Source organism: Canis aureus, chromosome 30 (assembly GCF_053574225.1).
Source record: "Canis aureus isolate CA01 chromosome 30, VMU_Caureus_v.1.0, whole genome shotgun sequence".
Lineage (NCBI taxonomy): Eukaryota > Metazoa > Chordata > Mammalia > Carnivora > Canidae > Canis > Canis aureus.
Window position 1 is genome coordinate 40,691,730 of NC_135640.1, and position 18,924 is coordinate 40,710,653.

General features: G+C 54.9%; 1 protein-coding gene across 4 annotated transcripts in view; it reads left to right on the forward strand.

The window, feature by feature from the left end:
• The window catches only part of ABCG1 (ATP binding cassette subfamily G member 1), a 66,521-nt gene that overhangs the window by 11,462 nt on the left and 36,135 nt on the right, over positions 1-18,924 (forward strand). For 2 of the 4 annotated variants that reach the window (XM_077879294.1, XM_077879297.1), the window contains exons 1-2: positions 2,311-2,465; positions 9,327-9,570. In XM_077879294.1, coding sequence (XP_077735420.1) covers positions 2,424-2,465; positions 9,327-9,570 — 286 coding nt within the window. In that variant the 5' untranslated portion in view covers positions 2,311-2,423. Of the gene's footprint in view, positions 1-2,310; positions 2,466-9,326; positions 9,571-18,924 lie in introns of those variants that run through there. The other 2 variants (XM_077879292.1, XM_077879293.1) reach the window with 1 other exon arrangement.

Sequence of the window (18,924 nt, forward strand, 5' to 3'; positions counted from 1 at the left end):
CCCACCCCTGGGGACAGTGACTAGCTGCTGGCTGATAAGATGCAAGCCTGGAGACAGTGGGGGGCCTTGCAGAGACAGCCTCACTGAGGAGAAGCCAGCAGATGGAAAGTAGAGGCATGGAAAGAGCTAGAGACCAAAAGCCAAGGGTAGAGTATGGGTCCTTGGCCTTGACAGGCTTGAAACCAGCACACCCTGACCTCTTCTGCTACCTAAGACAATGCATCATTACCTTTAGCATAAGCCGGTCAGGGGTGGGTTTCTGTTACTTACAACCAAGAGTCCTGACACGAATGTCATAGATCTGGCTTAGTCTACTGTTTATTCCTTAATCTGGCCCAAGAGGGACAATACCAGTAAGGATTGGGAATGGCTTGCTTGCTGGGTGCCACGCATGGCGGAAAGTGCTTGACATGCACCATTTCCCATGTGGCTGAGAGTCTTGTTAGCCAGTGTACAGATGTGCACGCGAGGACTCTCTCAGCACCTGTAATGGAAAAGCCAGCAGCCCAAGCTGTGCCAACAAGGATCCACTCACCCACTGTCTTCCCTCTCTGGCTTCATACTCGGGCTCTACACACTGTCCCCTTGGCTGTCCCCAGAAGCCCAGCAACCATCGCCTTACACCTCTAGTTCCTGACCAACCATTGTTATAAATTACATGATATAGAACAGGGAGGGGGTAGAGTAGGGAGGTTTCCAGGGGGGAAATTCTGCACACATCCCTACGAGTGAGGAGAGTGGATAGTGGACAGAGAATGGAGGCCAGCACAACAGGACTATGATGTCACATCGCTTGCCCTGGCCACATAACTGGATAGCGTCCAGCCTGACATTCATGGAAAAACCCTCCGCTGCTGTGTTCCACGTCCTTCCGTTCCTGCTTTATGTCCTGTCTGCCCCTGGAGCAGGTGGTGGGCTGCAAGGCCAGCCCTGTCTCTGCCTTTTGGCCTCATTTCTCCCCAAGAAGTTTGCGGATTTGAATTCTCTTCCCAGAACATTTGGAGTTTCTCGGCTTCTCTGTTCAGTACATTTATGGCACCACACAGCCTGATAGGCCGGGCGTGCAGAGTGACACCTGAAAATACAGTGGTCATAGTTCCTTCCTCTTAGCAAAGATAGAATAAAGGTAATGCATTGAGCTTCATGCAAAACTATTCAGATAAAAGCCAGGTTGTCCTCCTTCTGAACTCTACATCCTACCCCCTTCCCCTCCTTTGACTTGGGAGGAGAATTTGGCTGTGGTTGTCAGACCTCTGCGTGTGAAGTCCACCTGCCTGCCTGAAACCTGTGCCTTCTTTCTAGGTGAGGAGAAAGACAGGGGCTTCGCTCATTTGAGGTGAGGCGGGAGGGGTGAGCCAGGTGTGCTGGAGGTGAGGAGAGACGCATTCCTACCTGCGTCCCAACACGCAAACCGCTGAACAAAAAGCATTAGCCTCTGAGTTGGGGGTAAGGATGTCTTGTCACCATGATTACCGGGAAATAGTCCCACTTCTATATAATAAGGGCATTAGCAGAAGCCAGGCCATCTGATATTCTAGTCTGGGGCCAAATGAGAGGGTGTCTGAAGGGCCAGTCTTTATGCAGTTACCTGAACACGGTGGTGGGCCGGGGACTGAGCCAGGCACCGGAAAAGAGCCCTTTCTTTTTTTTAATTGGGGTGGGGCGGGGCCTTTTTGTCACCCAGCACTAGTCCTGCAACTGGCCACAACAGTGGTGTAGGAATGAGTGTTTGCACGGTCTCAGTGTGTGTGTGGGGAGGTCACCCCAGGTACGGAGCTGGACTAGGGGGGTGTTGGAGAGCCCATGTCTTGTTGAGTCCTCACGCGCCTAGAAAGGTGCCCAATAAAGAGAAAAGAAAAGGCAAGACGCTGTTCCCTTCCAGCCTCCCTGACCGCCCCCCTTGGCCCCATGCACACAGCCGCGCTGGCTGGGAGGCTGCGGTCCCGGAGGGAGGCCCCGCTGTCCGGCGGGCGCCCAGGGCCGCTGGCCCGTCCTGCTGGAGCTTCTGGCCGCGGGGGCTCCGGGGCTGGGGCGGGGGGGGGCCGGCACCTGCCAGGCCGCGGGCTCGGGAGGGAGGGAGGGAGGCCGGGGCTGCGGGACTCGCGGGGGCCGGGCAGCCGCCCTGCGCGGGAGCAAAACAAGAGCACGCGCACCTGCCGGCCCCGCCCCGCCCCGCGCGCCGGCCAATCACGGGGCTGGGCGTGGCCAGGGGCGTGGCCAGGGGCGTGGCCAGGGGCGTGGCCAGGGGCGGGGCGGGGCCGGAGCCCCAGCTGCAGCCGGAGCCGGAGCCCGAGCCGGAGCCGGAGCCCGAGCCGGAGCCCGAGCCCGAGCGCAGCGCAGCGGCCCAGCCTGGAGCGAGCGCAGCCTCGTGCCCGCCGCCCGTGCCCGCCGCCGCCGCCGCCCGAGCCCGCCGCCCCCGGGGCATGGCCTGTCTGATGGCCGCTTTCTCGGTCGGCACCGCCATGGTGAGTGAGCGCATCCCTCGCCCCCGGGGCTCCCTTCAGTTTTCCAGCGGAGCGAGAAGCGCACAAAGACCCGCACCCTCCCCCTGACAGCCGTCCCTGGGTCCCCGGGGAGAGGCCCGGCCCCCCCTGCGCCCCCCGTCCCCGCCCCGGCCACCTGGCGCCCCGGGATGCTCCTTGCACCCGCCCGGGCCGCGGGGCCATCCGAGGGGCCAGCAGCCCCACGAGCGCACCGGTGGCCCCGCCTCGGCCCCTCCGGGCAGGGGCCTGGGGCCTGGGCTCCCGAGCGAGCGCACTGGGGACGGTGGCAGCCTGGGCCCCAGGAAGGGGTGGGGGCGGGGGTCCTCCCTCCCTGCAGGTGCGCGCGCCCGGGCTCGGGGAGCCTGCACTTCTCGCGCCCCCTCCGGAGCGCCGGGCACGGTCTGGGGGAACAAAAGAGGGAGCTGCTCCCCGGGACCCGAGATGCGCTGATGCGCTCCCCGGACCTGCTCGGGAGGGGGCGGCGGATTCCCGGGAGGCAGCCCAGGGGCGAGCCGGGCGCCTGCAGGCCACCTTCTCTGCACCCCGGACAGAGACCAGGGTGGGGACAGGGACGCAGATTTCCCGTTCCCGAGGGTGCCAGCCCCGTAGGGGGACCCCCGGGTGCCGCTAGAGTCAGTGCTAGACAGTGAATCAAGTGCTATTCCCAGGGGTGGTCCAAAGTCTCCTCTCGCTCTTTTGTAAGAGCTGCATAAACTCATATGGGGGGGGGGGGGTAAACCCCAAACAAACAACAAGCTAACCATGGACCAGTCCATCCGAGGGCCTTTCATTCTTATGCCTAGCACAGCGACATTGCAGTTAGGTACTTACAGGCTGGATTTCAGGTCATCTAAAGTACAAATGGAAAGTGTTCCGTATTCCAACCCACCTCGCCCTCCCTATCCATCCCTCTCTATCCTCTGTCTATGGATTTACTATCCTGCTAATTAGTCTCCATAGGCTGTAAGCCCACAGTGCACAGCACGCACAGGGGTTTCACCCCCACCCCCCTCGCCTTATTTCATTTTTAGCATCCTGTGTTTGAAGTCAGCAGGGCTCAGCAGGATTTGACCGACAGTTACCTCTTGCCTTGAGCCCAAGAAAAAAAAAAAAAAGCATAGCTGGCTGTCTGCGCATGCTCTGTCTCACGACTGCATCCTATGCCTCCAAACAGGTTACTGTAGAACACATACCGAGCGTCGCCAGCTCATTATATAATGATTTTGTGTAAACCGATAGAATGGGGCCGCAGACATGTTTAGGAGGTTGGTGGAGCAGGGGCCGGTGGCAGGGGGCCTCGATGACCAGGTCCACTCTCCGCCGGTGCCCTGCCTTCATTACTTGGCTTCTCACGTAAGAGGGGAAATGGAAACAGAAAAGGCAGCCCCTCCTTGTGACATTTGCTTTGATCTGATTGAATGTTTGGGTAACACTTGGCAATTCTTCCTTTTACGTTTGTCCATCTCTTTGGGATTCCTAAATTATGCTGATAACGGAAAACTCAGGAGATTAGTATTGTTAGCTGTCGGTAAGGAATGCTTCAGATCTTCTAGATGCCAGGTGACTCCCCAAGTCCTTTCAAAGCTGCAAAAGGGGCTTGTACATGTGGGAAAATAACGAATCAGAATGTTTTAAAGTATAGATGTTTGTACGTCAGGATTTAAACAAATTTTTAGGTCATAGTTTGATACAGACCCAGCACTCATTAGTGTTCTGTACTCATGTGGAGACACCGATGGCTGGGCTCCTTTTTTTTTTTTTTTTCAGGGAGCATTGTTTTGTTTGAAAAATCATGCTCCTCCCAGAAAATCTTGTACTTTTTTTTTTTAATTTAAAAAATTCTACCCAAGTCGTAAACAAAGAGCACTTGAGAGAGCCCCAGGATCCTGAGCTCTTTCCTCGCCCCCTGCTCTGGGGTCCCACCTGGGACTGACTGCCAGGTGTGAATCTGGAGAAGCTGACTTGGAGGATGGGCAACGCACCTGTCCCTGAGCAGGACTGGGAGGGGCAGGCACGAGGGCCCAATGGGATGGTGGTATTTGGGGCTGTTTGAAGTGGGGTGTGGTGATGGTGAGGTCAACAGTCTTAGTGACCACACAAGTGGCACCTGCCTTTTGCTTAGTTAAGGGTGTGACATTTGGATTGTTTTCCCCAGGGCAGTGACCTAGAGGACTCTTGGCTAGTGTTTTCCCCTTATCTGTCCAGGGTACCCGGGAGGGACCTGCCCTCCGATCAAAGGGTCCACTGGTCTAGGTGGGCACCAAGCCCGGCAGTGACACATGGGGGAGAGAATTGAGAGAGAAGTTTGTGCCAATGCCCGGTGCCTGCACCTCCCTCTTCCTTTTCCTCCCTTCCCCATGGGCTGTGGGAAGACGTTTCTCTCTCCTCTCTCACTGTGTGTCCCTGGGTAAATAGCCTGAACCAACCTCACAGTGGCCTGGGGGACTGTTAGAGACCCTCCCCAGCTAAACCGGCATCTCTGTATGTTTGCGTTTCAGTTGAAATTGGCACCCGAGAAAATATTCTCAGGTATGGCAGGTGGCAACAATCCAAATAGGGTCTCTTCGGCATTCAACACCCCAGAATGGACTTACTATTATTTATCATTTATTATGCAGCACAAATTGAGTGTAGATGGAGAGGTCAAAGACAATGCTTGGACAGGATAGAGAAGCATACAATGAAAGGGAACAAATGGGGAGGGAAGATGTATTTGTTTCATTTTTAATGAGCTCAGGAGGCTAAGGACAAGCTAGCTGTAACCTACATTGCCGGCCGCTCTCATCTGAGGATGTTTCCAGAGAGCTGGTCTATTTCAGAATGACAGCCACTGCCTCCCATCATACAACGTTTCATGATTTTATTAATTGGGCAAGGTCATTGGACGCCCGTGGAAGGAAGGTGGGTGATGGCACGCACCGCTTGGGTGTCAAGTTTTTTTTGTGGGGGCAGGATTATATGGTTTCCTCAGTTTCTTGTGGGTTTTCCTCCCATGGGCAGGGGCCGGGATGACCCAAGGTCACTTACAACCTGCCTTGAGAGAGCTAAGCAACGCTGGAGTGCTGTTAAGGACACTGGTTGGGACAACGGGGTCGCAGAGCGGAAGCCACACAGAGCTGCCTTGGCTTGGCTACTCATTAACCGCGGGTCTTGGGCAGGAGGCAGTCTCTGTGCCTTAGAGCCCAACTCTGGATGAGGGGGAGACGGCGATCCCCCCTTTGGTGCGGAGATAGTAAGAGGCATCCTGGCAGCAGCCTGGAGTTTATTGGGCACATGTAATCGCTGAATCAATTGCCTCTGTTGTTTATGACCCCTTATCTGGCAGGCAGGAGGCAACATTTAATACTTCAGTCTGCCCCTCTCTCCTTCCCCTCTCTCTGTCCCAGATGAGTTTTGTCACCCAGCTTTGTCCCACTGGCCTGTCCACTTGCATGGCCACTGGCTGGGGAAGGCCACTGTCACCCTCCTATCTGCAGGTTGCTGAAGGAAATGGTTTTTGGTGACACTTTCTAGTCCGTTACCCCCATTTCAGATAAAGTGCAAAACCCTTCACGGGGTTTGCAAGCTCTTCACGCGCAGACCCCGTGTGCGGCTCCAGTTTCACCTGATCCTCCCTTCCTCGCCACCCCGGAATTGGAGCTCCAGCCTCTGAATTTGTCTCAGATCTCCAGATCTTCCTCTCCCTTGCAGGACGCCTGCAGAGTGAGCCAGCACCCTCCTCCAACCCCACCTGGCAAGTCTTAGTAGAGACTTGATTTCCACAGAAAAACTTTGTGCTGAGTGCCCCCCAACCCCCGCCTCGCACCGCACCCCAGGGTCCGCGTCGCTTTGGATGTGCCTCTGATTGTCAGGAGAGGTGTGGGTCTAGCTCTTGCCTCGGGGCATTGTGACTGCCCGCATTCTTGCCTGGGGCCCAACCTTGACTGGGAGCTTGCTGAGGCCACCGCCACCGGCCTGGCTGCCTGCCGAGCCCCGGGGCTTTGCTGGGGGCTCTCATTCCTGAATGAGTGAGCGAGTGAGCAGGAGAAGAGATAAGCTTGGAGTCGAGAGGGGAAGTCAGACCCGCATCCTGCCACGGGCTGGGCATCTGCGTCAGTCGCCCGTGAGTGGAGTCGTGGCTGTTCGTCCCTTATATCCCTGTGGGTTTCATCCAGAGGAGAGCTGCCACTGGTCCCTGGCCTTCCTCGGGGGTGACCCCTGTGGTGGGTGCCAGGGAGAGGGTGCGGTCTGGATGTGCCGTGGCAGCCCGGATGCCAGGCGGGAGAGGAGCTGCGGGATGCTCCTGCTCCCGGCTGAACACACGGTCCCTGGGGAGCCCCAGGGTTGGAGGCGAGTCTGCCCGCAGGATGTGGGTTTGGAACCCGACATTTAGCCTTCCCAGGGAAGTGGTAGCTGGAGGGAGAATGGGCTTTGGGGACCAGGCCCGGAGCTCGCTGTCTTCCCCACTAGCCCCCGGCGCACCTACGGTGTCAAAGCCGGTTGAGAAAATGGAACAGCAGCAGGTATCCCAGCAGCTCAGGATGGGTGGGCAAAGGGGTGGCGCTTGGTGCCGTAGGTGCTGCAGTGGCGCCGCACATGTTTTCCCAGCGGCCAAAGCCAAGAGTGCGCCGAGCTAGGGCAGGCTGTGCCATCGTTCCTTCGAGAGGCGCCAGCCACGGAAGGCACTGGGCAAGCCCTCGGCAGAGGCGGGGTCCCGCAGTCCCTCCGGGGATCCGGAGAGGCCCATTCTCACGCCAAGGCTCGGGGTCGTCCATGGCCAGACAGACACAAGCCTTCCCTGCCTCTGCATCGGGAATGTAGGAACCTACTTATGTTTGCGTGTGAAATGTTTCACATGCTCGATGCCAGCAGCAAACCAAGCTTAATTTTCTCAGTTTTACTTTGCACTTTAATTTTTATCCACAGAATGTTATAGTCAGTGAGCTCAGTTTTGATTTGGTTAAGCTTTTCAGAGGTAGGAGATGCCTGGGAGGACTGTGTGTGTTTGTCTTTTACTGAAGCAGCAAAGCAACATTTTCAAACATCAGGAGAGCCAGAAATCCACATCTTTCCTTGCCCTGTGTATGCTTCAAATATTCAAAACCTTCAAGATTTTATTTTATTTTTTAAAAGACTTTATTTATTTATTCATGAGAGACACAGAGAGAGAGAGAGAGAGGCAGAGCCACAGGCAGAGGGAGAAGCAGGCTCCATGCAGGGACCCCGATGTGGGACTCGATCCCGGGTCTCCAGGATCAGGCCCTGGACTGAAGGCGGCGCTAAACCACTGAGCCACCCGGGCTGCCAAGCCCTCCAAGATTTTTAAAAAATATTTATTTATTATTGTGAAGTGGGGGGCAGAGGCGGGGGGGGGAATCTCAAGCAGACTCCCCACCAACTGTGGGGTCCAATGTGGGGCTCGATCCCACCACCCTGATATCATGATCCGAGCTGAAATCAAGAGTCTGTCACTCAACCAACAGAGCCACTCAGGTGCCCCAGTCCTCTGAGGTTTTTGAGCCTTTCAATACCTTGATGGAAAAAAACCCAGCTCTTCAGTGGTACAGTCACGGACCCCAGAGAGGGGTACTCTAATGGGGGAAAGAGCCTTGTTTGGGCCACTAGAATTGCTAGGGTTTGTGGGTTTATTTATGGATGATCCACTCCTTGGTTTTGTTTTGGGTTTTTGATTGGACATACTAGTGATCAAGGAGCTATCAACGCTAAAGGAACACCTAGCAAACCTATGGAAAAATAACAGTGTGGTTGTTCCGCCTCAGAACAAATGATGACGTGGCAGTGTGTCTTTCCAGTCCCATGGCAGGGAGAAGGGCCTGCATCATCAGAGATGGTTATCGATGGGCTCTTGCAATCAGGCAGGCAGTCCTCCACTGTATGGAGGAGAGGTGCCAAAGGCCCACACTTTGGCACTGTGGAATGTTCTCTTTGGATTCAAGAGACAGCCAGGAAAAGCACAGCATTAAATTTGTCCACCCCAGGATTCTTCTGCGTTTTAGAGGTACCTGAAGCACATTGATCCGTTCTGCGTTGCCAAACCATTAGATATTCCTTTCTTTGCATAAATACTTTTGGTTCTTGGCGTATCTGTAACAGTTCGGTGGACTCCCAGTGGAAGCTTCATAAGCCAGTGTAGCTACAAAATATCAGGTCCTCTTGGTGTTGCAGGGAGAGGAACACCTCTTCTCTTGAGGACTCAGTTTGGATCAGTTTGGCCCCCTAGACTGTCTGTGTCTCCATCTGTATCTTACAGAGAGAAAAAAATCAAACTTCCCAGCTTTCCGGGGCTATTATAAAGAGACAGTGAGAGAGAGAGAGAGTTGGAAGTGAATTGGAAAATTCACAAAGAGGACACAAGGCTGACTCCCATGAAACCCAGCAGTTCTAGTGGAGTCATGGCTCTTGGGAAATGTTTATGAGCTTTCCACAGGAAGGCACTAAAACAGCTCATTTTTAAGTAAACCTCCTTCAATTATCATTTCTTAGAGACCCCGTGCATCTTCACTGGGTCTTTTAATGAGTGTACTTGCTGTAAATAGGTCTTTTACAGTGGCCAGTGTTTGAGTCAAGGGATTTGTTTTTTATAGTTTTGTGAGTCGATTTTGTGATTCCAAAGTGAGACTTTGGTAGAACAGTTTAATATCCTATCTTAAGCATATTTTTTTTAAATAGAAGAAGCAGGGAGATGGCTAGAGATGACAAATCCCTCCGGGTAAGCACCCCTCAGTAAGGCAACAAGTGTTGCCACGGATAATAGATGACCCGCAGCCCGACAGCCAGTCCCTGGTGCCCTTCCCTTCCTGGGGCTCCTAAGCTTTCTTGGTGCTTCCTCCCCGATTTTTCTAGAATGCCAGCAGCTACTCCACAGCGATGACGGAGCCCAAGTCTGTGTGTGTCTCCGTGGATGAGGTGGTCTCCGGCAACATGGAAGCTACTGAGACGGATCTGCTGAATGGACACCTGAAAAAGGTGGATAACAACCTCACAGAGGCCCAGCGCTTCTCGTCCCTGCCCCGCAGGGCGGCCGTGAACATTGAGTTCAAGGACCTCTCCTACTCAGTCCCCGAAGGACCCTGGTGGAGGAAGAAAGGTAGGGAGGGCTGCTGTGTGTACTGGGGGGTGGGCGGAGCCTGCGAGGGAGGCCACCTGCCCATGGGTCGATCGTCTGGGACCATCGGGGTCTGGAAGTGGGGAGACGGGGAGTTTTCCTATTTCATCGTCGTGGTCAGCTGCTGCGACCAAGTTCTTTAAAGGCTTGATGCCCTGACTTCTCTTCACCTCTAATACAAACAGGCTGGATTAGAAGACTCTAGATTTATGGTGGCTCTTCAATTCCGATACGATCACAAAGGCCGGCCAGTGTCCTTGGGTGCTGGTTTCCCATGGGTGCTTGGCCTTCCTCGCTGGAGGCTCTTCACGTGAGCCTTTCGGGAGGGGACTATTTCTTACTGTTTGGGAGGCAAAAGGAAGGCAGGTGGCTCCCTTCCAAGTCTGAAGTGGTCCAAGGTAGCTGGTGGTGACCTACAGTGGCCTCGTTGGCAACCAGTCATCTATATTATAGGGGTACGGGTGGGGCTATAAATAAACTGTTGTCAACTGAGCCACAGAAATAAAAATAGAAGAGAGGGAGGGTGACTCGGAGGCTCTGGAGTGTGCCGCGGCTTGTTGCATGTTAAGGAGATTCGGTGACCAGTGAGGGATTTTGAGTTTTCTTAGTGACCTAGGTGCTCCGGTGCTAGCTCTAGATTTTCAACGTGTGTAGAGTTAATGCTTCCCTGGGTTGGTGTTTCTTTTTCCAGCCTGACCTATTTCTTCCCGTGGAACTTATTCCACATGTCACTGTGCACCGTGGGCTCATCCTGCATCCCTCGTTCAGGCGGGTGGGGGGCCGGTTGGGAGAGGACATGCCCCACGTCACCCAGGAACAAGAGCCCGTGGCTTCTAATGAGCCGTTTACAATGACGTGGAAATCTGTGAGGAATCTGGAACAATGACAGGGACTCAGGTACCACTAGATTATTGTATTTTAGGACTCTCAACCGAAGTCCACAGTCAACCCTTCCTTCTTTTCGAGGAAGATCCACCAAGACTTTTCTGGGTTTCATTTTCCTGTCTTTCCTCGCTATTTCCTTGAAGCCAAACTGTTGAGATTGTTGGTGTGGACACTCTGGGCTTCCTTGTGACCACGGTGTTGGACCCTTGACTGACTGGCCCCTGGGACCCCACACACCACGTTGGTCGCTGGATGACTTTGTATCTGTTTGTACAACTAGGAACCCATCCTGAGCCTTATCACTGGCCGACTGTACATTGCTATCTGATACTTAACATTATCACAGTTTGCCAGCCAGTGTTGGAAAGAAAGTCTATGGCAGGCTCACCGTTGGGTCCATTCCTGTGAGCCCATTGAGATTTCAACACAGGGTTACAACCTTTTCCTTCTTACGGGGGAAACAACAACAACAACTTTAGGGGAAAACTCGCCGACCCCCAGGAGGGTCTTGTTGTCTTGGCTTGATTGGTCTGTAGAGACAAACTGTGGCAAACCTGTGAGTGGCAGAGGTCGATTTCGGTACGTCTGTTATGTGTGGCCGTGGAAACGTCATGATGCTTGGACGGGTGTCTTGTGAAGGTGGCTTGTGGTGCAGACCTGCAAACCTGTGCAAACTGTGGCAGAACCTTGGTTTGTCAGCCAACACAGCAAGTGTTCAACGTCTGCAAGTGAAGAACGGCATTTCCTGTTTAGGTAAGGGGCTCGTTAGTCCTGTATTCTCTACGTGTTAGGACCGGTCACCCTAATTGTCCACGTTAGCCAGTGGTGATGGCTCCTTAATTAGTGAGGGAGGGGCCCCCACTGCCCATTCCCAGCGGCCTCCTCAGAAGCTCCGCCCAGGTGGCCTCCAGACAGACACTTGCCCTACAGTAACCTGTGTGGGCTCCGGAGGGGAGGGGCAGGAAGTGTGCCCCATGGGACCTGTGGGTGAGTCAGAGATGGTTAGGGCCAGGAGCGAAGATGGACATGATCGGTCTGGTGTGTCCCAGTTGCTGGCTTCTCTCTGTCAGGCTTCCTCCCCCGCCCCACTCCGAGGCACCTGTTTCCGCTCCTCCAGCCCAGCACCCTGCTCTGCGCCCCATCATTTCCTTTGTTTTTGGCATACCTTACCACCCAGAACTTAGATGGCTTTCCAGTCCCCATAAATTTAGGGTGGGAAATACTTGTTGAACAGAAAGGAAACTGAGTGGTTAAGGGGCTTGTCCAGGAACCTGAGGCAGTTTCTCACTGTGTAGCCCACCCAGGTGCCCAGGGCCTTGCCTGGTGCAGGGCCTCAGGGGTGCCCCAGTGTAGCCATGTGGAAGCAGGGCTGCTCCTCCAGGCGTGGTGCCCACAGCGCCTCACTGCTGCGGCTTGGCGGCTTGGCTGCCCCATTAGGCTGCAAGCTGCGCCAGGGAAACCCAGAGCTTCCAGAACAAGGGAAGTGAGCACTCGCTGCGTCATCACCAACAGGCTTTTGAGCCCCAAGTGGGCTCAGAACTTGGGGACACTATCTCCCCAACTAAGAGACCCCCCCAGGACAAATCATAAAAGTAGGCATTAGGGGATCCCTGGGTGGCTCAGCGATTTAGTGCCTGCCTCTGGCCCGGGGCGTGATCTTGGAGTCCCGGGATGAAGTTCCATATTGGGCTCCCTGCATGGAGCCTGCTTCTCCCTCTACCTGTGTCTCTGCCTCTCTCTCTGTGTCTCTCATGAATAAACGGGTAAAATCTTTAAAAAAAAAAAAAATTGGCATTAGATCTGGAACCAGGCATCAAGGCTGCCCTCAGGCAGATCCCTGGGCTGGTACCCCTGAATCTGCCTGTACCTTTCCCACCCAGTTCTCCACATCCTCATCGGCGAGCCCCCTCCTTCCTGGGGTCCCTCTCCTTTGCCCTCAGTGTGGGATCCTGCCTTTCCTGCTTTTGGTCCTCTGATTGCTGGCGATTGCCTCAGCCCCAAGCCATGAGTAAGCTAAGCTGAAAAGTCAACGTGGGGCTCGATCTCATGACCCTCAGATCACGACCTGAGCCAAAACCAAGTCAGACTCTTAAGCAACACCAGGCGCCCCTGCGGACTGTTGTTAATTGTTTAAAATTCAGCGCTCCGCGTTGAGCTGCCTGCAGCCATCACACTGGGCCGGGACGCCCCGTGTGCTGGGACACGACTCGACACGGAATCCGTAGCAAAGCTTGGCGGTGGGATTAGACTATATCCTAAACTCCTACATGATCGTTTTAAAGCAAGACAGCATCCTCATCCTTGGAAGAGAGGCGGCAGGTGAATCAGTGACATCGATCGTAAGCTGTCAGGCACTGGTTCTTTAAAATCCTTGAGCGTGAGATTGCCAAGCGTCGAACACGGCGTTTAACAAACACCTCTACATTTTCAATTGTAGTAACGTTTTCACCATATGATTAATGATGTCTTTGGAGGAAAAACTAGATCATGTAATAGATTCCTAGTAGAGAACATAATTGTGAAAGGAAGTGTTCTCGGGAGAACAGAGTACACCCCAAGGATAATCTCGCCGGCTTCTGATGCAGTAATTACTCTCCCCCAAGGAATTCACTCGCGTAGCACCAGTTGGTGGGACAACTGATTTGGAGGAGTGTGGACGTTGGCACCCACCGTCACACACGCCACTGTGTCGGGGATGAGTCGGGACCGTGCGGTCCGGCGGTCCTCATTCACCCTCAGGGTGACTTACTTTGAAAGTGGCTTTGGTTCCTGTAAAGAAGTGTGGGGAGTATTTAGGACCCAATGAAGAACAGAATCCACATCATGAAATTCTTAGGTGAACAGGCCACCTGAGTGGGGGCGGGGGGCGGTTGTGTGGGACATGGCATGTCACAGTTAATAGCACTTCCTGGCTCACACAGGCGCCGCTCATCAGGATGTGACCCGTCACAATGAACCAGAGGAGTACTTGGGGTACCGGGTAATGCTGCTCCCCAAGGACACCAGGGGAGTTTCCATTTGTAGAAGGAAGGCAGTGTCCGGGGCCAATTCTCCCCTTTCTCCTCGTGGGCTACGGAGGTTCAGAGACACGGCCGGGTCCAGGAGCACAGAAGATGGCAATGGAAAGCAGGTCTGTACGATTTGAGGCCGAGATCCAATGAGGCATCTGGTGAACTCCTGGTCCCAAGGTGGCCTGATGTGCTGCATCCCGTTTGACGAAACCATGAGGTGCTGTCTTGCCCCCCCCCTTAAGATTTTATTTATTCATTCATGAGAGTCAAAGAGAGAGAGGCAGAGACACAGGCAGAGGGAGGAGCAGGCTCCATGCGGGGAGCCCGACGTGGGACTCGATCCCGGGACCCCAGGACCACACCCTGGGCCGAGGGCAGTGCTAAACCGCTGGGCCACCCAGGCTGCCCTGCCTTGCCCCTTAATGCCAATATAGTTCCCTTTCCACTGATCAGTGGGGATGTCGGTCCCCTTTGCCATACATGAGGACCCATAAAGGATCTCCTAGGCCTTGGGAGAGGCTCCAGCTGTCCTGTCTCTTCGCCAGGGACGTGAGCTGATGTGTATGGCATGCTGTCACACAAACAGGTGACACAATTCTGAGAAATTAGATACACCTCCATGATTACCTGGTGACAAAGTGCAGGCTGAGAACGAAAGTAATCATATCTGCGGCTTTAGAGAGTTTTCTTGACCACTGTTCAGCCTGGCGCTTGTCTCAGCATGGTGACTCCGATGGAATGGAATAGCATGGCCTCCTCTGAAACCCTCCCTCCCGGCCTCGGCCTTGCTAAACAGCAGGAAGGAATTAAAACTTTCTGGGCGGATCCACATCAGATTATCTGTCCTGGTTTGCACCTAAACTTCAAAAATGCACTTCTCAAATTAAAGTTTGCTTTCTCTTAATTTCCAAAGCTACCTCCCAGGGCCTGCAACGACGGGCTGGCTGAAATGAGTGGAATGTGCCACGAATAAATCCCTTTCAGGAATTCCATTAGGAGAAGACTGGATTCCAACCAAGGACTGGCTGGCTCGCCGTAGCCCACAGGAGCAGGGATGGGGAGGCAAGGCCTCGAGAGGAAGACTGTGGGGATCCCACAGCAGCTGTGGGTTTGCAGGAGGGGTGGGCTGCTCAGGTGCAAAAGGGTTTATATTCCCCAGCATGAATGCATGACTTCTGTGCTTCTTGGGAACCATCAAGCGAGGGTGGATTTTCTTTTGGGTACGAAAGAAATTGTTTTTGATACTCTGCCTTTGTTTTTGTTTTGTTTTTAATTCATGAGAGACACAGAGGAAGAGAGAGGCAGAGACACAGCAGAGGGAGAAGCAGGCTCCCTGTGGGGAGCCCGATGCGGGACTTGATCACAGGACCCCGGGATCTTGACCCAAGCCAAAGGCAGACGCTCAACCGCTGAGCCACCAAGGTGCCCTAATACTCTGCCTTTTGTCTTTATTTGAGGCCATAATAGTCCTCTAGTGCAGTGTGGTGAACCGACGCCTTGCTCACCAGGGCTCCTCGCTCGAGGCTGGGGCGTTTACAAAGGAAGCCCCATGGCCCTCTGTTGCCGAGGTGAGCCCAGACACCCGAGAGCTCCTCCCTTCCCCTCTGGGGACAGTTCTTAGGTCCTCAGTACTCGCTGGCTCCCTGGGGCAGGCAGGCAGGCCACCCACTCAGGGCCTTTGGTGATGAGGTCTTCTGGAACAGTTTTGATCCTCTGTTTCATAGGCTTTGAAAGAGGCTTTGAAATCGTGTTGAGGATGGGCCGGCTCTCACGCAGAATCATGACAGATGAATGTGTAGTGACCATGCCCGAACCAGAGGGCTTGCCCGTTTACAAGGAGAACGTTTAACATCCAGGCGTCTGGATGCTCCCCTTCTCCAGCCAACACATCCTCTCCCTTTGAGCACCCTGCAGGGAAGCCAAAGCATCCTCAGCTGGGACCTGGAATCAGGGGTGCACAATGCAAAGGGACTGATGGCCCCTGCAGACAAGGCCAGCTAACACTGGCCTTGAGGCTTCCTTTTCTCCTTGAGGTTTCCATATCTGGCCACCCGGTCACCTTCCCTTGTGCAGGTTCTTTATTCGGGCACGCTAACCTTTTGTCATTTTCCCAAAGAGTCTGCTTGTTCTTGAGCCATCTGGTCTCTTCGATGAGACTGCCGGGCTGTGCTCTGCTCAGCGGGGCGCTGGTGTCCTTGTCTTACTTTCTGAAGACATTCTTGCCACCCTTGTTTTCACCTGCCGGGTGGGTGCCCTCCCGCCTCCCGCCTCCCTCTAACACCCCAAATACGCTCGTATCTTGAGAACTTCACATTCCTGAACTAACGTCCTCTGTTATAAACCAGAACCTGATCTGCCAGGGCAAAGAAATCACCCAAGGTGACATTGCGCTGAACACGAAACCATTTCTGTTGTTTATAAACTGGCAGAAAACAATGTTTAGTAACCATACACCTGCTCTTCTGAGTTCAGTTCTGGAATCAACAGATTTGCTTATTGAAGGAACAAAGGGAACCACGTGGTGAGAGTAAATCTGACCTGTCCCATCCGGGGCTTTGTAGAGTGGAGGTGCGTTCCCTATCAAATCCGTGCTGACGGGCTTCCAAAACCTCTGTAGGAAAGCTTACCTTCAGATGAAATATGTCTAATACTGAGCGTTTTGCTCACAGTATGAGAAAAGGTATCAAGAGGAGCCCTCCGAGTGGAGGGCGGAGGCTGACGGGCCTGCAGGGAGCCGGGCTGGCCCTGGGCATTAGCTTCACTTCTCACTCTTCAGCTGTGTTGCCAGCCACCTGGTCCTCTGTGGGGCAAGTGGCGTTCCATGTCAAAATCAAGACACACCAGAGTGACTTCAGGACTTATTATGTCCAACTGAGACCTATATTTAGAGTCCGAATCTTGGAGGCCCAGAGGGGCCTCAAAACTCCTTTCATCTGACCTCCCACCGGTGGAGCAACTCTCCTGGTTGCATCCCCACCACTGGGCGGCCGGCCTCCGTCTGAACACTTGCAGCATCCAGGGGCTGCCATCCCCGCCCCGGGGTGGCCGGGTCCTTGCTTGCACAACGTAATTCTTAGAAAAGGCATCTGTCTGCAATTGAGCTGGAACCCACGTTTGCATTCATCTGTTGATCCAAGTTCTGCTTTTTGGAACTTTGCAGAACACACACACTTTTGGTCTTGAAATGAGCTCACGATTTGGGAACAGAAAAGCCTAACGAAGCACAAAAAAAAATAACCAATGCATCAAGACCAAGGGCGGCCTGAGAAGGCAGGAACTGAAGCATGTGGCCCCTGGAGGAAACGAGGCTCCCGTCTCGCTCTGGGCATGGGCAGCACAGCGGCGGCGCTGCGGGCAGGGCAGTGAGCAGAGCAGGAGCTCTTGCTCCTAAACAGATGAGTGGAGCCTCACAGACGAGGAGAATGTGAGGCCGTCTTTCTGTTTCTTTTATTGTCATAAGGCAAGCTGGTAGGCTCCTACGAAAAGTCCCTCGCCTTCATAGCTCAGTAGCCTATGTTGAAACTGAATCTTTTTTTTCCTTTTTGAAACTGAATCTTTTTAGCAGGAGTTTTATGGGATTTCTTTTTTATTTCTGCCCTCCCACTTTTTTTTGGGGGGGGGAGAAGTGTTTATTTTTTTTAATATAAAATAACTTCACTAAGCAAACGCTGTTGGCTTTAGCTCACAGCATCCTGAAGGGATCACGGGGGGGGGGGGGGGGGTGTGTGTGTCACAGGGACCTATCAGCTGGGACATCTCACCCAGGAAGTAAAGGAGGTTTCCAAGGAGGCAGATGTTGGATTCCCGCTTAAACCTCAAGTCTTAACTACCTGCCTGTCAACACGCCCCGCTGAGAACTCACCTCCTTTTGTCATGTCCTAGGCCGTGTTAAGTGTTCTTTGGCTGTGACATACACAACCCCAGGCCCTGGGGGCGACTGAGGTGCCAGGGAAGGCCTTCCCGCCTCCCTGGGGAGGGGGCTCCCAGATTTCCTACATGGGCTAGGCTGGGAATGGGGCGGGGGCAATTTCTTTGTCCTGCGTAGGATCTCCGTGGGGCCCACCTGGCTGGGGGGTGTGCTGAGCACCTCTGCCTGCCCTCACCGTCCAGGATGGGGGTACTCAGGGCCCCTGCCCTCCACTGGCCCTGAAGGGACTCATTCTGGCCAATTTTCACCTGCACGTTCTCGGGGAAGCAAGGTTCTGGCCAAGGGCCTAGCAGAGGCTCTGCAGGCTTTAAATACGGAATGAAAACCCATCCCTCTCCCCGGCTGTGCTGGGCCTGCACCCCCCGCCCCCGGGGGGCCAGGTCCCCTCCAGGAAGCCCGGAAGCACCTGCTCCCACCTGCAGATCTGGAAACGGGTTGGGTGGAGGCTGCCCCGAGGATTTTCGTGTTCCTCGGGAGCCCTAAATTCTGCACGGCCGCTAGAGCAGCGCGGCCCGGGTCCCTAACAGGCGCGGGCGCGCGCGGATGCGGGCTGGGCAGGTGCGCGCCGCCGCGCGTGCGCAGTGGCCGCCCCGCCGCCGCCGCCGCCGCCGCCCGCGCCGGGGTTACTCGCGGTCAACGCTCGCGGGTAACCTCGGCGGCGCCGCGCGATTGGCTGCGCTCGGGGCGCTGTTGCTAAGCGCGGGCGGAGGGGGCGCGGGTGGGATGCTGCGGCCCTGGGGCGCCCGGGGCTCCCTGCACCCCACCCCGGCCCGGCGGCTGGTGCTCCCGGGACCCCGGGGCTGGCTCCCCCTGCACCCGGGCAGCGCGCGCTCCTGCCCGGGAGCCTGATTTTACTCCGGAGCCAAAATGCAGCAAAATGCACCTGGTGAATGCAGAGAATCTTTACCCGATGATTATGATTCTGGTGCCCGGCTAAGCATAACCGGGAGGCTTCTCCGGAGTGGGGACAGCACAGGGACCTTCAGGAAGGCCATCCACAGGGAACCCGCGGGCGTCCCGCGTCCTGTCTGCGCCCTTGTGAGCTTTCATCAGCCCGGCCAGGGCTCACGAATTTTCCAGACTTCTATTTAAAGTGGAAGGTGGCGCCAGGAGGTCGTCCCCTTGGAGACAACAGACTTCTGAATCCCTATAAAAGGTTCTCGGGCTCCTTTTGTTTGAGGCTCACCTGCGGGGTGAAGTGCTCAGGGTGGGGCCCAGCAGGTTGGGCGAGGAAGCACCCAGCCCCAGCCCTGACACCCTGGCGCCCTCCCTATGTCAGTCAGCGTTTAAAAATGACCAGGGCGGCCTTTGCAATCCTGGAATTCCCCCTTAGGAATCCGAAGAAGCGGGGATGCAGTAAGCCGGCTGGAATCCCCAGGGCCAGGCTGCCAGGCAGCTGCTGCCCTGCTGAGTCACTTCCATCCCCGGCGTGTCACTGAGGCACGAGAAAATAGCCCAAGTGGCCGTGTGTTTTCTGAAGCATCTAGTGCACGCTTTTTGGTGACCCCACAA